Source organism: Odocoileus virginianus, chromosome 9 (assembly GCF_023699985.2).
Source record: "Odocoileus virginianus isolate 20LAN1187 ecotype Illinois chromosome 9, Ovbor_1.2, whole genome shotgun sequence".
NCBI classification, from domain to species: domain Eukaryota; kingdom Metazoa; phylum Chordata; class Mammalia; order Artiodactyla; family Cervidae; genus Odocoileus; species Odocoileus virginianus.
The window spans coordinates 43,581,476-43,605,616 of NC_069682.1; the positions used below are offsets into that span (position 1 = coordinate 43,581,476).

A 24,141-nucleotide genomic window follows, 5' to 3' on the forward strand; every position below is an offset into this window, starting at 1 on the left:
TTTTGTGTTTTCTAAATAACCTTTGATACAGTTATCTTTATTGAGGCAGTGATATGGTTTCATTTATCTAGATTTTGGGGTGGGAGTCTTATTTTGCCATTTATTATTTTTCAGAAATTGCCTTTTCTCAGTCTTTTTACTTTAACTGCTTTCTTATCCCCCACACTTTTCCTGAAATCCTCAGCAAGATTTTTAAAATGTTTATCCCATTTATTTTTTATCCCATTTAAAATTTATAATCTTAATTTTTGACCCCTTCTCCTTCAGATTATTTATTTAAAATTTAAACCTGTTGGCTTTCAGCCTTCTATTTAAGCCTGTTATTTCATCTTTCTTTTTATCTAGAACTTTTAGTTTGTTACTTGATAGCAGGGTTTCTCAGCCTGGCACTTTTTTGACATTTTGGACACGAAATGCTAGTCCAAGTAATTTGTAGCATACTAAAGACTAAGAACCACTGGTCTAGATTTATAAAAGCTTGTCTCTGGATTAAGATACATGAAAACTTATCTCTGGATTAGAAAGCATGGAAGACTATGCCCTTCTGGCTCAGGGAGCAGCTCTTTATTTAGGGACGCTCTGGCCATAGAGGAGCTGGTAGCACTCAAGGGCTGTTGTGAACAGAAACCAGAACACAGCACCCTCTGCAATCATGATATTAAGGACCTGTCCACTCAGTGATGTGTCCCTGTGCACAGGCCCCATGGTCCCTGAGCGAAGTCTCTCATCTCTCAACACACACACACACACCGCTGCTTCTCCAGGACAGCCCGCTCCATGTTTCTGTTAGTGTCTGTGCTCATCTTGGGGGCCACATGTATAGATACAGAGGACCACCCATACGTGCTGTGGGGGCTTCCTCCTACCTGCTCTCCCATGCCTTCTCCTGACTCCCTCATCAACTGACTTTTAATTTCATTTTATCTCAGATTACATGTATGTTTATGAACCTTGTATGGAGGGGACAGGTATACATAAATACATACTTGTACCATACAATTTGATGAGATTAAAAATGCTTTAGAAAGACTAAACTTTTTACAGTGTTTGTAAATGTGTTAAGACCAGGAGGAAGAACTGCCAGAATCACTATCATTTAACATGCTTAGAACATTTATCTTTGACCCAATCTTTATAGTTTTGGCTTTTCCTCACTGTCAGAAAATATGAAAATGTGACTACTGGATAGGGGTGTAAACTGGCACAGTCTGACTAAGTTCAGGATTTATTCTAATAAAAACCTTAAATACTGGGAACAGAGTCTTCACATTATAACAAGCATGTAATAATCACTGGGTTCACACAAAACACTTCTGGGGCTGGGGTCCAGAAAACGCTACACATGAATCCAAGTGATACCTCACAGCTGGGGATCATACACCCCTGCCACCTGGCCAAGAGTTACCCAACAATGAAATTATAACTTAAGATCCATTATCTGTTTGTGAATATTAGTTTACCTGACAGGTGTGACCAAATTTTAAAAAAAATGATTATAGCTACCTATTGAAAGATTACACAAATTCCACCAGGTTTGAGCAGTCTACTAATCTTCAGCCCCCTCCTACTCAAGTCTGTTCATTTCGGTGGTTTGGTTATTGTGCAGCTCTATACTTGCCTTTCTAAGCAGCTGACCTCAAATCCTGGCCTTTAGAGCTCAAATCTGCCAAGAGGCTCCTTGAGCCGGGGATTTTGTTCTAAGGGAACCAAAAGAATCAACTGGTACAACTGAGAAGAGAGCTGGTTAGTCTCTACAATCCTCTGAAGACAGAGCCTCCTGCCTCCCTTCTCTGCTATCTACTCCTCTGAAGTCCAGAATGGTATGACTTTCAGGGCATGCTCTACAACAAAGAAGGCCTTTGGTGTTGCAGAGCTTCCTGCCAATTCCCAACTCCTCTAGGTTGGACCCCTGTGGGCTTCTGACCACTCCTGGCCACCAGAATACTTACATGGGTATGGGACCTTAAACCACGGGGCTACCAGAAGCACACCCTGCCTGGCATCAGTTCGAGCATAGAAGCCATACTTCGTGCTGTCAGGAGGGAAGACATCTGTCACTGTGAAGATGAAGCAGAGTAGCCAGGACACAAGGATGGCCAGGATGATCTGAAGTGGTCAAAGGAAAAAGCTCTGTCAGGCCAACAGAAGTGGTGGTTGCTAGCAAAACATGCCTTCCTGCAGTGGGATTATTATATCTCAGAGCCCATCAGTACTTTGCAGAAAAAAAACACATAAAGGATCTGCATAAAACCTATTCCTTGAATGGAATCACATTTAGAGAGAGTAGTTTCATACAGTAAAGTTATTTAGTTTGAAACTGGCTAGTAAAATAAGAATAATGGACGATGGGCCTGAAAAGGCCGTGGAGTCCGATCTCCCTCAGTTCTAAGGAGAATCAATGTCCTCTTACGTACTGTTAAAAAGACTCCATGGACTTTTGGATGCCATCACTGACTTGATGGACGTGAGTTTGAGCAAGCTCTGGAAGTTGGTGATGGGACAGGGAAGCCTGGTGTGCTGCAGTCCATGTGGTTGCAAATGGTCAGACACAACTGAGCGACTGAACTGAAAAGGACTCCAGGACTGGAAACTTCAACCACTTCTAAAACTTATGTCCATGATGATTTGGGTGGTCAATAGTACTCTGATATCATCACACAGACATGGTCCCTCAGGACAACCTGCTTAAACCCCTCTTCTCATTATAAACATTTTATATATGAACCAAATGCAAGGCTGTCTCAAAAAAACAAAGGTAATTACTCACAGGGAACATTTTGAAAAGTTGTAACTTATATGCAGTCCATCCTTTCTTGGATTTGTAAATTGGGAGAGGAAATTTAACATTTCTGGCATATTGAGAAAACAGTAATACTAGGAAAATAGTCCTGAGGAGAGAAAGAAAATGAACTAAGTTAAAGGCTATTACATCTATGTTAAAAATAATACTCAAAATTTCAAAGACAAAATTGACCACATGTGTTCATTTCTCTAGAAAGCTGCTATTCCTCTATTATTTGGGAAATGTCTTTTGGAAATGCCATTTTTAGATCTTAACATTTCCAGATATGGTAATGAGATTGTCATGTAAATGCTTCAGCTAAATATTCCTTAATAGGTGAAGAAAAACCAAAGAATGTATATACTTATAGGAAAAGTTGACGCTATGTGAGGAAAAGGACAAGATGCCAGATACAACATACTACATAATAAAATTACAACTACGAATTAACTAAAAAACAAGCAATTACCACACAAGAGTGCATGTGTACACATATGCATGAATGCAAACAGGTAAGAAGGACAGGATCCAAATGCTCACAAGGATTGGCTTATTCCCCATTTTTCTGTATGTTCTGATTTACTTGGAAGGAACATAAATTACTTTAAAAAGCAAAAACTAAACTTCAATAATTAAGAAAGCTATATACAATAGCATTCAATATTAATAATAATATTCCTGGGCTTCCCTAGTGTGGCTCAGTGGTAAAGACTCTGCCTGCCAATGAGGGAAGACATGGGTTTGACCCCCGATCCAGGAAGATCCCACATGCAACAAAGCAACTAAACCCATGTGCCTAGAGCCTAGGAGCCTCAACTACTGAAGCCTGTGCTCTGCGACAAGAGAAACCACCTCAATAAGAAGCCTGTTTCATCCATCTCATTAGAACTGATTCAAATTAATTCTTTTTAATGGCTGAATTCATGTCAAAGTATGCCACAAACAACTACAATATTGTAAAGTAATTAGCCTCCGACTAATAAAAATAAATGAAAAAAAAAAGAAAAAAAACAGGAAACAAAAATAAAGAGTACTACGTTTCTATTAAAAAAAAAAAAAGCTTGTGCATTGCAACTAGAGTAGCCCATGCTCGCAACAACTAGAGAAAAGCCCAAGCAGCAACAAAGACCCACCACAGCCAAAAATACATTTTAAAAAATTATATATATACACAAATATATGTGCATGTGTGCTTAGTCGCTCAGTTGTGTCTGACTCTTTGCGACTCCATGGACTGTAGCCTGCCATGTTCCTGTTCCTCCCTCCACAAGGATTCTCCAGGCACAAATACTGGAGTGGGTTGCCAAGCCCTCCTCCAGGGGATCTTCCCAATCCAGGGATCAAACCCATGTCTCCTGCAATGCAGGCGGATTCTTTACCATCTGAGCCACCAGGGAAGCCCAAGAATACTGGAGTGGGTAACTAGCTATCCCTTCTCCAGGGGAATTTCCCGACCCAGGAACTGAACTGGGGTCTCCTGCATTGCAGGTGGATTCTTTACCAGCTGAGTTACCCGGGAAGCCCCATACAATATATTCATATATAAATAATATTCTTGAGAGATTTCTGTCTCAAGATGTTATGCATTCCCACCCATTAGCCTACCCTTCCACAGTAGCTTCTATAATCATTCACTTTACAAAAAAGAGACAAAGCCAGCAGTCCAAGATCATGTCTAGCTCTACAGCCTGGGCTCTGAACTGTGCTGCCACATCGTGAGGGCAGGGATGTCTGGGCTGACTCAGAAGTTTCTCTATAATAAGTCCTGCACTCTTGATCCCACTATGCTGATTGCTACAGGAAGCAGGTGGTTCCTGGAGCAGAACCCAACACATCCTCGTGTGTCTGCTGCCCCATGTGTGGTAGGTGTGGGATAACTTCCCATATTGAAACAATGAACGTATACCACAATATGTCTCATCACCTGTAGGGACTCATTCTTTCTCTTATAACCTAAGGTAGAGTTGACAGGAAGAGAGGATTCTCAAAGTTAAGCTTAACTGTTCCTGGGAACAGTTCTAATTGCCGCAATGGAATTATCAGTTCCATTGACAGCCAGTCAAGTGCCGCTTCACAGTCACACTCCAAATGAGGTATGGATTGCAGCTGGCTGCCACTCTACCATTTCCTCACCTATGCAGGCACTTCACTGACCTGCTGCCCCCACAAAGTCATTAGATCAGTATCAGTTCAAGGATGAAAACATACATGGTGCCCAAGTTATTCCAACTCCCCCATGAATGGTGATGTTTAGCAAAAACCAGTATGACAATGAAGGACACTAAAAGAGATATATTTTAAACTTAGATCAACATAAACTTTTCACGTCTTAAAAAATGTTACTGATTTACTCCCAATTATATACTAAGATCCAAAAAGCCTGGTATCTGTTTTTACTGTTATCATTAGCGCAGGTGACATCTCACCTGACAGTTACGGTGTTCACTTTTCAAAGCACGTTTAAAAAGGGGAAGGGGACACTTAACAGAGTCCAAGGAAGGACACCCAGATTTCAGGTTCAAATCTGGCAACTGAAATTGAGTAAGTGAACTGGGCATATGAACACTATTCTTCTCTTTTAATTTTACCCCTCAAACACACCTGTGGGACAGGTAGGGCAGGCAGCCCCATTGCAGAGAGGCAAGAGCAAAGGCTCAGCACTAGCTGCTGTGTCAGAGTTCACAAGACTTGGCCCAGCATAGAAGAAGCAGGATCTGAGCCTTGATGCTCAGGCCACAGTTCTGTCCACCATACCAGGAATTCCATCTCATGTGACATTTTGCTTATTTGTCTACCTTTGTTTTAACTTTGCCTATATTATGCAAGCAATACATACTAAAATGGAGAAAAACTATAAACGGCAGCAAGCAAAAAGAAAGACACAAAATCTTGAAGACTGCTCATCATCTCTCGTTGGATGACAAGCATGCAGCACTCTGGTCTACTGAATCCCAGGGCTTTTAGAGCATGTTATTGGGTCCCAGGCACTGGGATTAGAAAGGGAAACAGGACTCTCTGATGTCATCCTTGCTCTTGGAGCACAAACAGGTCATCAACTGGCCCAAAGAGGAATCAATCCTATTTTACATGCTGCTTCCCAACTAGCCTGCAGCCCCAGTTAACAGCCTGACCTCAAGAGATGGCAACCTCCATCAGCACCTTAGAGGCTGCTTAGCATTCCATCTAGTGGCTGTATCATACCACATCTTATTTAAACACGTCCCCTAAAGTGTGACATTGGGAGCAACATAAACAACTGCAATGGATCATCTTTCCCTGGCACCAGTGTGAATATCTGCTTATGACAAGTTCCCAGGACTAGAACAGATCTGTCTAACAGTGAATAACTTACTGAAAAGTGTTTTGATACAAACTGCTAAATATTAAATACATACAGAAAGGTTGGGTGAATTTATAATCACATCCAGAGACCAAGAATATCCATTTGCTAATGTGACCAACAAATGTTTAATTTCCAAAACATACAAACAGCTCATGTATCTCAACAACGAAAAAACAACCCAACTGGAAAATGAGCAAAAGGTCTAAACAGACATTTCTCCAAAGAACATATACAGATGACCAACAGGTGCATGAAAAGATACTCAACATCACTAGTTATTAGAGCAATGCAAATCAAAACTACAATGAGGTATTACCTCACACTGGTCAGAACGGCCATCATTAAGAAGTCCACAAATAATATATCTGAAGATCAGACCAAAAAAGGTCTACAAATGCTGGAGAGAGTGTGGAGAGTCCTCTACACTATTGGTGAGAATGTAAATTGGCACAGTCACTATGGAAAACAGTATAGAGGTTCCCCAAGAAACTAAAAATAGAGTTGCTATATGATTCTGCAATCCCACTCATGAGTATATATCTGGAGAAATTTAAAAAGATACATGCACCTCAATGTTCACTGCAGCACTATTTACAATAGTCAAGAAACGGAAAAAACTTAAATGTCCATTAACAGGTGAATGGACAAAGAAGATATGGTACAGAAACTAATCAACTAGACTTCAATTAAAATTAAAATCGAGTGAAAGTCGCTCAGTTGTGACCGACTCTTTGCGACCCCATGGACTGTAGCCTGTCAGGCTCCTCTGTCAATGGGATTCTCCAGCCAATAATACTGGAGTGGTTTGCCATTTCCTTCTCCAGGTGATCTTCCTGACCCAGGGATCGAACCCAAGTCTCCTGTGTTGCAGGCAGACTCTTTACCAAGTAAGCTGCAAGAGAAGCCCAAAATTAAAATAACCTATACTAAAAAAAAATGATGTGACACACACACACACACACACACACACACACACACACTGGCATAATAGTCAGCCATAAAAAAGAATGAAATGATGCCATTTACAGCAACATGGATGGATCCAGAGATTATCATACTAAGTAAAATAAGTCAGGAGAAAGACAAATACCATTATCATTTACATCTGGAATCTAAAATATGACACAAATGAACTTATCTATAAAACAGCTTCACAGACATAGAGAATAGATCTGTAGTTGTCAAGGTGATGTAAGGGAGGGATGGATTGGGGTTTGGGGATTAGCAAATGCAAAATATTATATATAGAATGGATAAACAACAAAGTCCTGGGACTTCCTTAGCAGTCTAATGGTTAAGATTCCATGCTTCTACTGCAGGGGACATGTGTTCAATCCCTGGCTGGGGAACTAAGATCCCATGTGCTGAGTGGTCTGGCCAGAAAAAACCAAAACCAAACGACAAAACAAGGTCCTACTGTATAGCACAGGAAACTATATTCAATATCCTGTGATAAACCATAATGAAAAAGAATGTGTGTGTGTATATATATATATACACACACATATATGTATAACTGAATCACTGTTATACATTAGAAATTAACACAAAACTGTAAATAAACTACGCTTCTGTGAAATAAATTTTTAAAAATGTCCATTTGCTACTCACTGTAGCAGGGGATTTTATACTTTTAAGTGAAAGTGAAAACTGCTCAGTCATGTCTGACTCTTTGCAACCTCATGAATTATACAGTCCATGGAATTTTCCAGGCCAGAATACTGGAGTGGGTAGCCATTCCCTTCTCCAGGGGTTCTTCCCAACCCAGGGATCAAACCCAGGTCTCCTGCATTGTAGGCAGATTCTTTACCACCTGAGCCACAGGGGAAGCCCAAGAATACTGGAGTGGGTAGCCTATCCATTCTCCAGGAGATCTTCCTAACCCAGGAATTCAACTGGCGTCTCCTGCATTGCAGGTGGATTCTTTGCCAACTGAGCTATCAGGGAAACCCTTTATACTTTTAAATCCCTACCAATTTCATCAATATAAAAACACTATCATCATTTATTTTAATATTCATTATTTAACATGAAAATAGGTATTTCAGCATTGTTTGCAACAGAAAATATTTTAAATAACATGCTTGTGTATCAACTGGGAAATGGTTTGTGTGCGTGTGTGCATGTGTGCGCTCAGTCGTGTCTGACTCTTTGTGACCCCATGGACTATAGCCTGCCAGGTTCCTCTGTCCATGGGATTTCCCAGGCAGGAATACTGGAGCGGGTTGCCATCTCTTCCTCCAGGGGATCTTCCTGACCCAGGGATCAAACCTGCATCTCCTACATTGGCAGGTGGATTCTTTACTGTTGCATCACCTGGGAGTAGTTTAATATAGACTATTTCATTCTACTTATCATTGTGCAGTTGTACAAAGAATGAAATAGATCTAAACAGATTGTCTTGGGAAGGTGACCCCAACAAATTATTGAGGTGAAAAATTATAAAATAATGATAAAGTTGTATATGTGCATGCTTGTATTTCTGCAGCAATAATGCAAAATATGGAAGGATAAACACTACATTATTGTTAGTTATTCAAGAGAATATTTCTCTGAGGGATGGAGTGTGTGGGACTATTATTTTCCTTTAGATTTCTCTGTTTAATTATTATTAAACTTCAAATGCCAAGAATCTCAATGAATTTGGGGATATAGGCAAAATGAGACTTTTCTGGAATGTCTGGTGATGGTACATGGCAATTTATTAAACTATTCTACTTTTGAATAGGTTTTAAGTTATCCATAAGAAAAGTAAACGGAAAAATATTTTCAGGAAACACACAGTTCCCACTCAGAATTTATGTACAGTGTTAGAAATGGCAGGTACTGGTTCACCACACTGACTCTTCCTTTAGAGACCGTTTGTCTCTAAAGGCCACATCTATTGGTTGACTTAGGAGACCACAATGACCCACCACCAATACTCCTACTGCTACAGGGTCCCCTTCCATGTGAATACGCATAATGATAACAAGTGAAGGTAGCCCTTTTTAAACACTAATTGGTTATCTGTATTACTATTTTTTTGTTAAGCGGTTCTTCATTCATTACTCTACCAGGACTCTCTCTACTTTGAATTAACTGGTGAAATTCTATGAATTGGGAACATTAGCCTTTCTTATGGAGTTTGCTGTATTTTCTCAGGTACACTTAAAATTTAGTTTCAATGGTTTTTGACATGAGCTTTAAATTAATCAGGGGTAAAATCAATCTTTCTCTTTTCCTATCTGCCTTGTCTAGCCTATTTAATATAGGTTTCCTTATGGCCCTTTCATGGTTTTATTTTCTACATTTGAGTCTTTAACTCAACTGAAATGTAATTTGATATAAATCAGAAATCTAACTTTTTTCCAAATAATTATTTTCTACACAGTTCACTTCTGCTGATTTCAAACATCATATACTAAGCATTAATTTTTTTTATTGGTTATGTTTCTATCCTTTCTGTTCTACTCTATCAATGTCTACCCTGTCCCACATCACAGTATTAAGTCCTAGAATGTGTTTTAATTATTGTTAAAGGCAAGTCATCAAGCCCTTCTCCCTATTCCTGCATTGATCCATATTGTTTTATTTTGTCTTATTTATTGGTTAGCACATTCAGAACTTTAAATGATTCTGATAATAAACATTCTTATCTCAGTTTCTGATTTCAACAGCCAGTCTAATTTAAGTCTTTCACCATTAATGTATATTGTCGTTCAGTCACTAAGTCGTGTCCAACTCTCTGCAAACCCATGGACTGCAGCACGCAAGGTTTCCCTGTCCTTCGGTATTCTGCCAGAGTTTGCTCAAACTCATGTCCACTGAGTTGATGATGCCATCCAACCATCTCATCCTCTATCACTCCCTTCTTCTCCTGCCCTCCATCTTTCCCAGCATGAGTCTTTTCCAATGAGTCACTTCTTCACATCAGGTGACCAAAGTATTGGAGCTTCAGCTTCAGCCCTTCCAATGAATATTCAGGGTTGATTTCCTTTAGGATTGACTGGTTTGATCTCCTCGCTGTTCAAGAGGCTCTCAAAAGTCTTCTCCAGCACCACAGTTCAAAAGCATCAATTCTTCAGCACTCAGCCTTCTTTATGGTCCAACTCTCACAGCAGTATATGACCACTGGAAAAACCATAGATTTGACTATACAGACATCTATCGGCAAAGTGATGTCTCTGCTTTTTAATCTGCCATCTAAGTTTGTTAGAACTTTTCTTCCACAGAGCAAGTGTCTTTTAATTTCATGGCTGCAGTCATCATACACAGTGATACTGGAGCCCAAGAAAATAAAATCTGTCACTGCTGCCACTTTCCCCCTCATCTATTTGCCATGAAGTGATGGCATCAGATGCCATGATCTTAATTTTTTGAATGTTGAGTTTTAAGACTGCCTTTTCACTCTCTTTCACTCTCATCAAGAGGCTCTTTAGTTTCTTCTTCACTTTCTGCCAGTAGAGTGGTATCATCTGCATATCTGAGGTTGCTGATATTTCTCTGGCAACCTTGATTACAACTTGTGAGTCACCCAGCCCAGCATTTTGAATGACGTACTCTGCATATAAGTTAAATAAGCAGAGTGACAATTTACAGCCTTGATGTATTTCTTTCCCAATTTTGAACCAATCCATTGTTCCATATCTGGTTTTAAATGTTGCTTCTTGACCTGCATACAGGTTTCTCAGGAGGCAAGTAAGGTGTATGGGGCATTTAAAAATTATATTTATCACTGCTAACAGTTTTCAGCTGGAACATAGATTGATCAATTTTAAAAAATCATCACCATGATTTTTAAATAAAAAACCATAGCGGATTTTAATAAAATAAAATTTCTAATATTTAATCATCCTTGAGTTCCTGAAATGATAAATACGTTGCCCTTTTACTGTATTATCTGTAGCAGCATTTTCCCAAATCATGTCCCAAGGAACATTCTTTTCAGATATGTTTATAGATGCAGCACTTAAAAAAATTAAGTATGTGCAGAGCTGTACAGTAAGGCCCTTTTCTGAAAGTTTTCTACACACTTCCATCTTAGAGACTGTATTGAGCCTTTTAAGACACTGAGCTTTAGATGCTACTGCTGCTGCTGCTGCTAAGTCGCTTCAGTCGTGTCCAACTCTGTGCGACCCCATAGATGGCAGCCTACCAGGCTCCTTCGTCCCTGGGATTCTCCAGCCAAGAACACTGGAGTGGGTTGCCATTTCCTTCTCCAGTGCACGAAAGTGAAAAGTGAAAGTGAAGTCACTCAATCATGTCTGACTCTTCGTGACCCCATGGACTGCAGCCTACCAGGCTCCTCTGTCCATGGGAGTTTCCATGCAAGAGTACTGGAGTGGGTTGCTACCTGAATGTATTTCCTTAGGGTTTTATACAACCCTGGGAAGGAAAAAGTTGGTCCAGGATCTCCCTTCTGCATTAGCTCTGTCAAGATTTGCCATTAAGATAAAACTATGAAGTTTCCTTTCTTTTTCAAAGCTCCAGTACAGTTTAAACAATACAGGAATTTTCTCTTCCTTGAAGATGTAATATACTCAATGCCTAACCAGTAGAGCACATCCTTCAGGAATGAAAGTCTTTCCAAAACATCCTTGACTTTCCTTCCCACTGTCAAGGGTGTGGTCACACCTCCCGCCCCTCCCCTAACTTATTCACAATGCTCTTAGTGAACATGCCTGCTCTGGGACAGACAGTGAGCCAGGTACTGGAGGTGCCAGGGTGATTAGTATAGAGCTGAGGTCCTGCCTTCACAGAGCTGAGATCCAAGTACAAAAGAAGAGCTCTGGAAAATAAAAAACAGGACAGCAGAAATAAAAAAAACTCAAGAGAAGTCACAGATAAAGCTGAGGAAAATTCCTAGGAACAGAGGGAAAAAACAAAGAGATGAAAGACAGAAGAGGAAAGTAAGAGGACAACTTTGGGAGGACCAACATCCGAGAAGTTCCAGAAAGAGAGAGACAAGCAGGGATGGAAGGGGTCGGGGCGGGGGTGGTAGGCATCTGTGAAATAATTCAAGATCATTTCCCATGAACACCCAAGATTACAAAGTAAAACAGCCCGGAGTGCCAAGCCTGAGATGTAAACAGACCACCAAAGAGCAGCAGGCAAGGTTTCAGACATCGTGATGACAAGAAGACCTAAAAGATTCTAGAATCCAGCAAGAATTGGGGACAGAAGAGAAAGTCTTGAAGAGATAATGACCAAGCATTTTATAGGACTGACAATGCACAGGAAGGGAGAAAAAAACTAAACCGGAGACCAGTTTGGAAGTGATGGCTGAGTGTTGTATCAATGACCAAGGATAGAATTGGGATTTTTTTCTGGAGGTAGGAGAGGATGACAGGTTCTGCATGGTGAGTGAGGGAGTGAAGAACAAAGGATCACTTCAGGGCTTCTGGCTTAAACACCTGTGTTACTACTGCGCCTGTGGCTGTGCTATTGTGAGGAAGACCACAGAAGGAACCGGTTTATGGGCAAGGAGGGAGTCAAAAGTCTGGAGTTTTCTTCCTTTAAAGTTTGAGGTGTCTTGTGTAACAGCAAATGGACAGGGCAAGTCAGAGGTTCGATCTGAAAGTCTGAGTTTAGAGGTCCACGTTACAGGTTCATGTGGAGCCCACCAGCATAATGCCTGTCTACTGATGCCATAAACTCAATGAGATACCCCAGAGGAAGAGAATGGAGACAGAGGAGGCCCAGGACCAAGTTCTGAGGAGCCCCAACATCCAGAGGTCTGGGGGAGAAGGGGTCAGTTTTGATTATTTACCAAAAATACAGCTGGAAAACCACCTATTCTATTTATGCATTTATATATACATATATATATATGTGTATATATATTTAAACTTAGGGGCAGGAACACAGACCTACCTCATCCTCCCTGGAGCTAAGTTTTACCACTGCTTTGTTGTGTGCATTCCCTCTCACCTTAATTAGCCCTGCCAGCAGTCTGTCTATATGTATGCCACTCTCTCCAAAAAACCAGCTTTGGCATGCATCACTTCTATTTGTTTCCTATTTTTTATTTTGTTGTTCAGTTGCTCAGTTGTGTCTGACTCTTTGCGATCCCATGGATTGCAGCATGCCAGGCCTCTTTGTCCCTCACTCTTGTCCCCAGAGTTTGCTCAAACTCATGTCCACTGAGTCGATGATGCCATCCAACCATCTCATCCTCTGTCATCCCCTTCGCCTCCTGCCTTCAATCTTTCCCAGCATCAGGGCCTTTTCCAACGAGTCAGCTCTTCTTATCAGGTGACCAAAGTATTGGACCTTCAGCTTCAGCATCAGTCCTTCCAAATAATATTCAGGGTTGATTTCCTTTAGGATTGGCTGGTTTTATCTCCTTGCAGTCCAAGGGACTCTCAAGAGTCTTCTCCAGCACCACAGTTCAAAAGCATCAATTCTCCAGCACTCAGCCTTTTTTTATGTCCAGCTCCCACATCCGTACACGACTACTGGAAAAACCATAGTTTTGACTATACAGACTTTTGTCGGCAAAGTAACATCTCTGCTTTTTAAAAAGCAGGGTGCTTTTAAATAAGCCTTGACGTATTCCTTTCCCAATTTTGAACCAGTCCGTTTTTCCATGTCCAGTTCTAACTGTTGCTTCTTGATCTGCATACAGGTTTCGCAGGAGGCAGGTAGCAGGTAAGGAGGTCTGGTATTTCTGTCTCTTTAAGAATTTTCTACAGTTTGTTGTGATCTACATAGTCAAAGACTTTAACGTAGTCAATGAAGCAGATATTTTCCAGAATTCTCTAGCTTTTCCTATGATCCAATGGATGTTGGCAATTTGATCTCCGGTTCCTCTGCCATTTCTAAATCCAGCTTGTACATCTGGAAGCTCTCAGTTCACATACCATTAAAGACTAGGTTGAAGGATCTTAAGCATTACTTTGCTAGCATATTTTTTGTATCTCTACCAATGTTTTCCCCTGCTTTCACTGTGCTCATTTTTCATCCTGTTTTTCTCATTTCTGAAGATAAGCTCTTCAAGTACTTTATTTTCATTTGACTCTTTTTGAGAACTGACTGTTCAATAAGTGTGATTAGTGCTGTTATCATCATTTTCTAAATTGTCAGCAATTGTAAAGTTTGGAGTTCTTTTCTGAGTTATTTATAATGGTGTTCTCTTGCTTCTGAGTGGTTTGGGGGTTTTATTCATTCTTTTGTTATTGGTTCCTAAAGTTTACGGCAAGACAGCAAACACAATTTCTCCTTTTTGGAACTTACTGCATTTCACTGAGTGAATATTCTCACATGCCTTCAACACACCCATCCTGATATGGAAATATTGACAACCTTTGGTGAAATGAGAAAACTAAGAACAACACTGGATATTTTCTTATACTTTAACTTATAATGATATATGGATTACAATTATGTAAGGATTCACTTTATCTGTAAACCACATTCTAACACAGAGAGGCAGAATTAAGTGTTATGGGTTAAGTTTGAGTCAGACTATTTGGGTTTTGAAAAGCATCCTGGCTAACTGTGTGAACCTGAAAAACTAACATTGCATCTTTGTCCCTGGATTTCTTTACTTGTTACACAGGGATAACACTGGTACCTACCTTAATTTATAATATATTTAACCAGCATTATGTAAAGCATGATATGTAGGCTCAATAAATACTGTTTCTCATTGAACTACAGAAGTTTTCACAAAACAAAAACAATTAGAAATCCTCTTGTGTTACTTAATTTTTTAAGAACTCTGACTGATTGCTAAAATTCTTGAGTCTTAGAATCATTTCCTATGATGTGTTCAACTCTTACATATGCTCTACAGAAATATGCGCTACAGAGATATGCTCTATAGAGATATGCAGAAACTGTGGGTTCTATCTGTGGTACGCAGAAAGCTGTGGCTCTAATAATCAATCTTATAAAGTTCTGAATGTCTTTATTGACATTAGTGAAAAAAGGGGCAAGTGACATATTTAATTCACGTCAAGTACTGTGTGAAAGGACTGGCACTGACCAGCAGGACTCTGGCAGAAATGACAGCTTTGTGACAGGTGTGCAGAGCTGTCTGACCTGAGAGCCACATCACCCTTGATGCCAACACATTGCAGGCTGCAGCTCTGTCTCCTGCCCGTCTGGAAGTATTTTTGAGTCTCATTTAAAGGATTCAGCTTCCTGGTATTTCAATTTCCATGTATGAGACTTGGCATGACCCCAAAAGTCAAGAGTTAATGGCGCCACCATCTTACTCCTTTCTCAAAGTTTAAAATCTTACAGCCCCCCCAATTTTTAGAATACCCTGACTGCATGGCACTTTAATAATTCCCTGGCATGAAACAAATAAAGTTTAAACTATCAGACTAATCTTACATATCTCCTAAAGTCTGTATAAATGTTCAAAACATTCAAAGAAGCTGCCCCTCAGTGTTAGGAAGAAGGGAGATTTTTTACTGTCCACTCCTGAGTGGCCTGGGAACACTTACAGCATGGCGATGCCCCAGTGCTTCCCTGCTCTCTCTCCTGCTGCCTGGAAACCGGAGAGGCCAATGAGGGCCACCGTGGGTGTGATGGTCAGGGGCCCGATGTATTTCAGCAGAGCCCCAGGCAGGCCTAGGAGACCGATGACCACTTCTATCAATGAGGACATGATGATGGCTCCCTGGATCTGGAGCAGGAGAGGACACAGACATAAGAGAAAGCTGCTTATAAATCACACACTCTAAATGTCACCTGCAACCACAACTGATAATTTTGTAAGGCATCAAGCAATTATAAAATAGGCAGGACATAGCTGAGAAATGCCTGAGAAACCCTAAAGATACCAGTGGGTGTGATTAGGATCTAGCAAACCTAAGTATGACCCGACTACTGTAAGAGTATTACCGAAAGGGGCGCTGGACACAAAATCAGCTTGCCTATCCCACTGACTGAGACAGATGGAATTTATCATTCTCATTTAAGACACAATGTTCAAAACAAGCCCCAAAGGTACAATGCAGTACAAAGACTCTTGACTTTAAGAAGTGAGCTCCTGTAGGACATTTAAAAGGTATTGTTACTGACAAAAATCCTAAAGGAATATTTATGTTGTACAGAATGGTGATATCTGTGTTAATTCTGAACTAATGGTGAATGGTCTTACAGGTTTGGAAGATCTGGATAAAATGTCAGTCATTCTTTGTATCTAAGGACTCCCACCCACACCCTATTCTATTCAAGTGCACTGAAGCAGACAAATGGGTTTATTTCCTTCAACCAACACAAGCAAACACTGAAGCCAGAATAAATAGTTTTGCAAACTATCAACTCTGTGGTTCCCTCCAAAGGGAGCCAGGTCCCTCAGCTGGTTACACTGGAGGGTGTAAGCAGACAGGTCTGTGGCAGCACAGGACAGGAGGAAGAGAAAGAAGGACAGAAAAGAGGGCAAGAAACAATACTGTCTGCTGGCACAAAGCATTTCTACATGCTTTATTTTATAGCGATGTCATCTAAATTGAATTTCACAACACAAATGAACATATCAGTAGCTGAAAAAAAAAAGAGCTTAGGGTAAGCAACTGCAATATACTGGGCATGACCAACAGTGAAAATGAGAAGAAACACAAAGAAGCCGTAAGTAGACAATGCTCATCATTTACCTCGCGTATTCGGGGATACCAGATGTGTTCTGTGTGTAACAGCTCTGTCGTTCCATTGGCAACCAAAACATCTTGAAAACAAAAACAAAGAAAATTTTTCTTGGAGTGACACTGATGTTTGATGGGACATATTCATTTTACTCCTTTTAAGAAGAATTTCCTCCCTGTTCTCAGTATATCTGTATAAATACCCAACCCTAAAATTCAAGTTACAACAGTACAGCATATCATACTGAAAGGTGGATTCCCTATTGCTAATATAACCAAATTTATTCACCAACGAGAGCTCTTGGCTTCTCAGAAGCTGACTGAACTGCTGATACACACTGCTAGTCCCAGTCTCATACAAAGACCAACCTTTGCAAGCAGCTCATTGAAATGACCAATAGAAAGGTTGCTTGATTGAGGTTTTAAAAACCTAGATAAAACTGAGGCCCTTTTTCTGTTCCTAAATCAAATCAGTGGTCACAAAGTAACTCCTAGGAGCAAGGAAGGAAATAAAAGCTAGAAAATTCTGCTCCTAGAACCTAAAAATCTAACAGTATTTTGAGAGTACAACAGGTCTGTCTGCTTTCCTCAAATCCCCTATCTGATCTCTTCCTGACCTTACTGGGTTATTTAAGGATCTTTGCAATCACTATGAGGAGGATAGGAGGGGGAATGAAAGTCATTTGCAGAAAACCAAAGCAGCCAGATCCTTAAAAAGCAGAGATGTTTCAGAGAAAGGATGCTGATGCAGCAAAGAGAGTGACTACTGGTGGTTCATAAAATCCACTGAAAGAAAGAGGCAGAAAAACAGCACAAATATTTTTCTATTCTGTTTCTATATTTATCAATTTTCATTAGCACAGACAAACGAGGTCCTTCACTGGTCCTTACTTGCTCTGGGGGGTAGGGATGAATGAGTGGATAGAGAGAGACAGAAACACGGTCCACAGATTGGAGTGTTCTAAGCTGTTTTGCTGGGTGTGTGTTCTGTGCCTGATTCCAGAAAGGATTTAACACTGCTGGGGGCAGCACATCCAGGCCTCCCTTCTATCACCTGCATTAAAGGACCCCAATGACATATGTGGAAATAACTGCAATTACCTGTGGTGTTACATTTCCATTTATCTAAAGACAGGATGGCTCGAGCAGGGGCCAGAAATGCAAAAGCACTGGCCTGAAACAGGGGTAACCTAAAAGAAACGAGACCAAAACCATGATCACGGCATCAGGAACTACCGAGGTAGTTCACTATTTGACAGCTTAACAGTCTTTTCCATAGACAAACAGCACATGAGTAAATGCAGGCACACCTGGAAAAAAAGCCCCAGTCTGCAAAGACATCCCCGGCCATGCAGCCAGGGACGCTGGCTTCTCCGTTCTCCCCTCCTAATACTCTCTCCCCAGAGAGCCCCAGGGTAGATTCTGGGAGAGCTCTGTAATCAGTGCCAGCACCCCAACACCAGCCCCTGACATTACCACCTTTCCCCTTGGTGGGGGGAATGCAGGCATTTGGGTGTCTCTGTCCTGCTGAGCTTGTGAGCTCCTTATTAAACATCAATGTACCTCTTCTATTTACCATCCTCCTCCCTGTCTAATTCTTATTGGTTATCATGGGAGAAAAACCTATCTCCCCCTGTCATTCCATTTTGTAAGTCAAAACTGCCGTAAATCACTGGGGATAAGCAATAAGATTACGTTAGTTATCTATCTATTGAGAAAAAAGAAAACTGTAAGTTACAAATCAACAGTAGATAAAATATTCTGCTTAATAAAAAAAAAATACTCAAAAAAACACTTGTACTCTTATTTCTAAAGATCCCAGAAAACTTGTAGATTCTGTTAAATTTCCTGCCTACACTGTCAAACTAAACGCAGAGATCCTCGATACCATCATTCAATTACATTCTAGATAATTCATATTGATTTTATGAGTACTGGTGCTACTCAAATTCAAAAGATTTTGTTATTTATTATTAGAGTATAATAGAGTATTTTCCACTGGAGTTGTATTAAGGTGGCTCTAATGGGCTAACATAGGAAGTCAATCACTATCTTTAACATTATTTTGAGGGTAAAATATGAAACTAGCCCTTTGGTTTGCAGGATTTGGAACTTTCAGATATCCAGATCATTCTTAAAACACTTCTAAGCAGCCTTGAATCAGTGTCCTGGCCAGTAGGATAGGAATCCAGCCAGGCTCTCCTCTGAACTGACAGTACATCCTGCCCTGAGTCACATAGTAACTGGGTTGAGAAACACTGGCTCTGGCTGAAGGACATAGAGCCGCTTTACAAATACAGAGCTGGTACACACTATTTTGAGGTAGATGAGGCTCTTCCCCCATACAATCATCTAAACTTCAGATCCCTGAGCTCTCCAAACAGACAGGACTGTCTGCTCTTTTATTCTGCACTGATGACTGGAAAGGAAACAAATTAAACTATGCTTTTCTCTACACAAGGAGTTGGAAAACCACCTGGTTTTATGAGTAAAGCTTCACTGGGACACAGTCACCACCCTCACTCACTCATGAGCTGTCTGCACCTACTTTTATGCTTCAGTGGTAGAGCTGAATAGTTACAACAGGGAACACAAAGCCTAAAATATTCACTGGTTAACACACTACAGAAAAAATTGTAACCTTGACTACAGGGAAAGTATATCTTAAATATGTGAAAATACCCCAAAAATGTAGAATTTTTTTTTAGTAGACATTTTTAAAGTTAATAAATAGTGTTAACTAGATGTCATTAAGGAAAAAATATGAGCAGATTTTGTAGCCCCAGGAGAGGAAAAGACCCTAACAAGCCCCACACGAGTTTTTACTTTGCTCAAAACTCTGCTGGAGGTGCCTCATTTCCTCTTGAGCATCTAGGTGACCCGAATCCATTTCCCAGTCTAGTCTCTCAGCCATCATGTCACACACTTGCACTCCAGGCAAGTAGTCTATGTTCTTGCCTCTGAGCCTCTGCTTATCTCTTCAGTCATCAATTCATTTCTAAAGCTCCATTTCAACATTTAAAGGGCACCAAAAATACCATCTCCTCCAGGAATTATTCTTGGCTCTCCTAAGGATCTATAATGTGTTCTCCTACTCAGGACATTCTGGCCATGATTTCTACAAGTTACTCCCCAAGTTGCCGGGAAACTGCTTCATGATTCCCTGGGGTGGGGGTGGTGGGCGCTGGTTAAAAAGGAACATTTCTCCTCACTCAGTCTATGTTAATCAGAGTCTCAGGTGGAGTCTCTGAATCTGCATTTTGAAGAATTACTTCTGGGTAAGGCTGAGGCACTAGGCAACAAAGACAACCCCTATGCCAGATGAAGGGATTTACCATTTTGGTCTCTTGATGGACATTTCCTGGGTGTCTGCTTGACACAGGCACACTTATAAACAGATGAAACAATGGGAAAAACCACCCTTGGGCCCTTGAGGGGTTTCTGTTGTGTGAAAGAGATTATCTATCATGGCTATACATGAAGGGTAGTGAGGGAGATGGTACAAGATGCCATGGGAGTCTGTAATCACTTAAAGGACAACAAGTACTTCAGCCCATAAGCAAGAGGTTAGTTAATCCAGGCAGAGGAGAGCAGATGCAAATGAGAGCCACAAAGCAGACCCAGAAATCCTCAAAGAATTGCATGTACTTTACTGTGGGTGGGAGTTGGTGTGGTGAAGGTCAGAGGGGGCCAAACAGCAAATGCCTTGCAATCTTCTTGTAGATAAGAGGAAAACCAGTGAAGAACCTTGCTCTGAAAAAATCACTTCTGGGGGGGAAACGCAAAAGTTGACTTTAACTATTCTCAAGGCATTCCAAGAGGCTGTGACATAACTCTGGTTAGTGGTCCTTGTTTCATTGACTCCACCCATCCTGTGGTGGCAGTTCAGATGACCAGCCTGCCCAAGTCAGGTTTTGGCCTCTACAACTCCCTTCACAGCACTGAAGCCTCTGTATTGAAGAGCTCCCTGATGCTAACCTGCTCATCTCCCCAAGGGGGTGGTATCGCCCTGACAGTAGGAACTGAGCCTGTTTACCCATCACTGGACCCCCAGCACTAACTTTCACTTAGTAATTAATGAATTGAAGGTGCTATTGACAAATATCCTTCCAGAGGAATTTTATTAGACTAGAAATAAGAGGTTATGTCTTTCTGCCATGTTGCTTTTAATTGCAAATTTGGGGGAGAACTTTTTTAAGATTAAAGGCACTGGGAAGAGACAGTAGAGAGTTCAATGTGCACGGATATTCAAGATAAAATCAGGTAACTCCCCCATGCCCCAGAGGCTGGCAGTCCTCCATGGTGCCATCAAGGAAAAGGTATCAAAAAGTTTAAAAGAAAACAGTCCCACAAGCAGCACCAAGAAGGGGTGAAATGCATCTGCCCAGAACTAAACTATTTAATGAAAATGAATAAAGCAAACACATAATTCAACAGCACAGAGAACACACTGTGCCTGGCTTCCTCCATCTACCAAGAAAGTAATCAAGTTGGTACAAAAACTTTCATCACCAAATAAACATTTACTTGAATCTAAACTGCAGCACAATTGCAAGCTTGGCCTTAAGAAAAGCAAAATACAATGTGTCAAAGAATATTCTTTTCTTAACTGGAAATATTTCCGTACTGTTCACTACACCTATATGTATGTATGCATCTGCTGAACTGCTGAAAAGGAGCTTGTGGGCATGGAGTCCTCTACCCAAACACTTTAGCAGGCATCTCTTAAGAATAAATAAATCCTTCCACATCATTGCCCCCTGCCCCGTAATCACACCCAAGGAAGGTGACATGAATTTTAATAACATGGCCTAATAGTTAGGCCATACTTAAATTCCCCAAATTCTTTTAAGATTTTTTTTTTTAATGTGGACCATTTTTTGAAGTCTTTACTGAATTTGTTACAATATTGCTTCTGTTTTACATTTTTTGGATTTTTTTTTTTTTTTTTGGCCAAAGGCATGTGGGATCTTGGTTTCCCAATCAGGTATCAAACTTGCATCCCTTGTATTAGAAGGTGAAATCTGTCACTAGACCACCACAGAAGTCCCTAATTGTTTATAAAAGTGCTTATATCCAATCACAGTTTCTACACTGCAGCTGGTTATCGTGCATCATATTTAGAGTCAGGTTAAACATTTTTGGCAAAGACTGCTCAGGTGTCATACCTTCTCTGGTAGCTTGGCTGGTAAAGAATCACCTGCAATGCAGGAGACCCCGGTTAGATTCCTGGGTGGTGAAGATCATCTGGAGAAGGGATAGGCTCCCAGTTCAATTCCTGGGTGGGGAAGATCCACTGGAGAAATGGATAGGCTATCCACTCCAGTATTCCAGCCTGGAGAATTCCATGGACTGTATAGTCCATGGGGTCACAAAGAGTCGGACATGACTGAGTAACTTTCACTGTCAAACACTTTGGGCAAAGACTGCTCAGGTGTCGTACCTTTCTTAAAGCATCACATCAGGAGGCCTGTCAGGCTGTCCCATGAGGTAAGAAAACTCGGTCAGGGTAGTGACTACTGGAACTCTCCATTTTCAAAGTACCTCTTCCTTTTGTAATGAATAAATTATCTATAAGGTGATTCTTAAATTGTACAAATATTATATTCTCACTAGCTTATTAACATTCTTACCGTGTGGCTTTAAAACTATAGTTTTTAATTTTATCATTCCGTTGATACTAATTAGTGTCCTTTTGTAAAGAGCTTTTCTTTTTGTCCAAAAAGAAAACATCATCATAAACACATGGATTCATTTTTTATTCAGTTTAATAATACTCTTCCATGACTATTCCTTTTAATATAAACTATCCCAAATTTGCCCAAAGCACCACAGTTCCAGAATTATACCAATGTCACTACTAATAAGACTACTAAGTTAAAGGTTGAAGCTGAAACTCCCAATACTTTGGCCACCTGATGCGAAGAGCTGACTCATTTGTAAAGATCCTGATGCTGGGAAAGATTGGGGGCAGGAGGAGAAGGCGACGACAGAGGATGAGATGGTTGGATGGCATCACAGACTCAACGGACATGGGTTTGGGTAGACTCCGGGAATTGGTGATGGACAGGGAGGCCTGGTGTGCCTGTGTTCATGGGGTTGCAAAGAGTCGGATACGACTGAGTGACTGAACTGAAAGTTAAAGGTTTCTCTTTTTTTCCCCTTGGATTATATTTCATTCAGAGTGTGCAAAGTACTATGTTCTAAAGTCTATGAATTAATTCTTTTCTCCACGTGGCCAGCAATTTGTCATAGGTTCACTTGTTTCTGTTTGTATTCAATTTTAGGATTTGCGTTTCTTCATCCTTTTAGAGTTTATGTTTTGAACATATATTTTCAAAACATATTTGACTATTTTATAGTTTTAAAATTAAACCATAAAATATATGGTCACTCCCATTCCTATCACCTCCACCCTCCAAATCTCACTTATTAACCATTTTTATTAATTTCTAACTTCTCCTTATTTCTTCAAACATACACACTGTTTTACAATTTGCTTTTTCCAATATATCCTTAGAACTTACTCTACACCAGTTCAAGAAGATCTTCCTTATTCTTTCTCAGAGCTGCATTCACTGTGATGTATGATAGTCTCCTACATATGGGCATTTAAGTTGTATTAACTATTTTGTCTGATCTCCTAAACAAGATCAGTCCTGGTATTCACTGGAAGGACTGATGCTGAAGCTGAAACTCCAATACTTTGGACACCTCATGAGAAGAGCTGACTCATTGGAAAAGACCCTGATGGTGGGAGGGATTGGTGGCAGGAGGAGAAGGGGATGACAGAGGATGAGATGGCTGGATGGCATCACCAACTAGATGGACATGAGTTTGAGCAAACTCTGGGAGTTGGTGGTGGACAGGGAGGCCTGGTGTGCTGCGACTCATGGGGTTGCAAAGATTCAGACACGACTAAGCGACTGAACCGAACAGAACTAACTATTTTGTCATTACAAATTACACAGCAATAAAAAAACTTTCTGCACTTATTTTACATTTGTGAGAGCACATCTGCAGGGTAAATTTCTAGAAGTAGGACTGTTAAATTAAATGGTAAATGCATATGTGTTCTCAATGCTGTAACACCCCTCCTCACAGGGACTGAACTATTTTCACTCCTGACAGCAAGGTGTAACAATGCCTGTTCTCCTACAGTTTTTCCATCAGAGGGGCTTGTCAAAATTATTTTTGTTAATCCGACAAAGAAGACAAATTGTGTCTCAGGGTAGATTTGGTTTCTGAAAAAGTGAAAGTGTCAGTCAGTCTGTCATGTCCAACTCTTCGCAACCTCATGGACTATAGCCTGCCAGACTCCTCTGTTCATGGAATTCTCCAGGGAAGAATACTGGAGTGGGTAGCCATTCCCTTCTCCAAGCAATCTTCCCAACCCAGGGATCGAATTCAGGTCGCCTGCATTGCAGGCTGATTCT

The 24,141-nt window shown here is 40.6% G+C and overlaps 1 protein-coding gene across 5 annotated transcripts in view; it reads right to left on the reverse strand.

Moving 5' to 3' along the window:
* The window catches only part of SLC23A2 (solute carrier family 23 member 2), a 137,598-nt gene that overhangs the window by 18,975 nt on the left and 94,482 nt on the right, over positions 1–24,141 (reverse strand). For all 5 annotated transcript variants that reach the window (XM_070472295.1, XM_070472294.1, XM_020883648.2 and 2 more), the window contains 5 exons: positions 17,807–17,895; positions 16,718–16,788; positions 15,563–15,744; positions 2,768–2,888; positions 1,950–2,106 (listed from right to left, as the gene is read on the reverse strand). In XM_070472295.1, the coding sequence (XP_070328396.1) occupies positions 1,950–2,106; positions 2,768–2,888; positions 15,563–15,744; positions 16,718–16,788; positions 17,807–17,895 (620 nt within the window). The remainder of the gene's footprint in view (positions 1–1,949; positions 2,107–2,767; positions 2,889–15,562; positions 15,745–16,717; positions 16,789–17,806; positions 17,896–24,141) is intronic.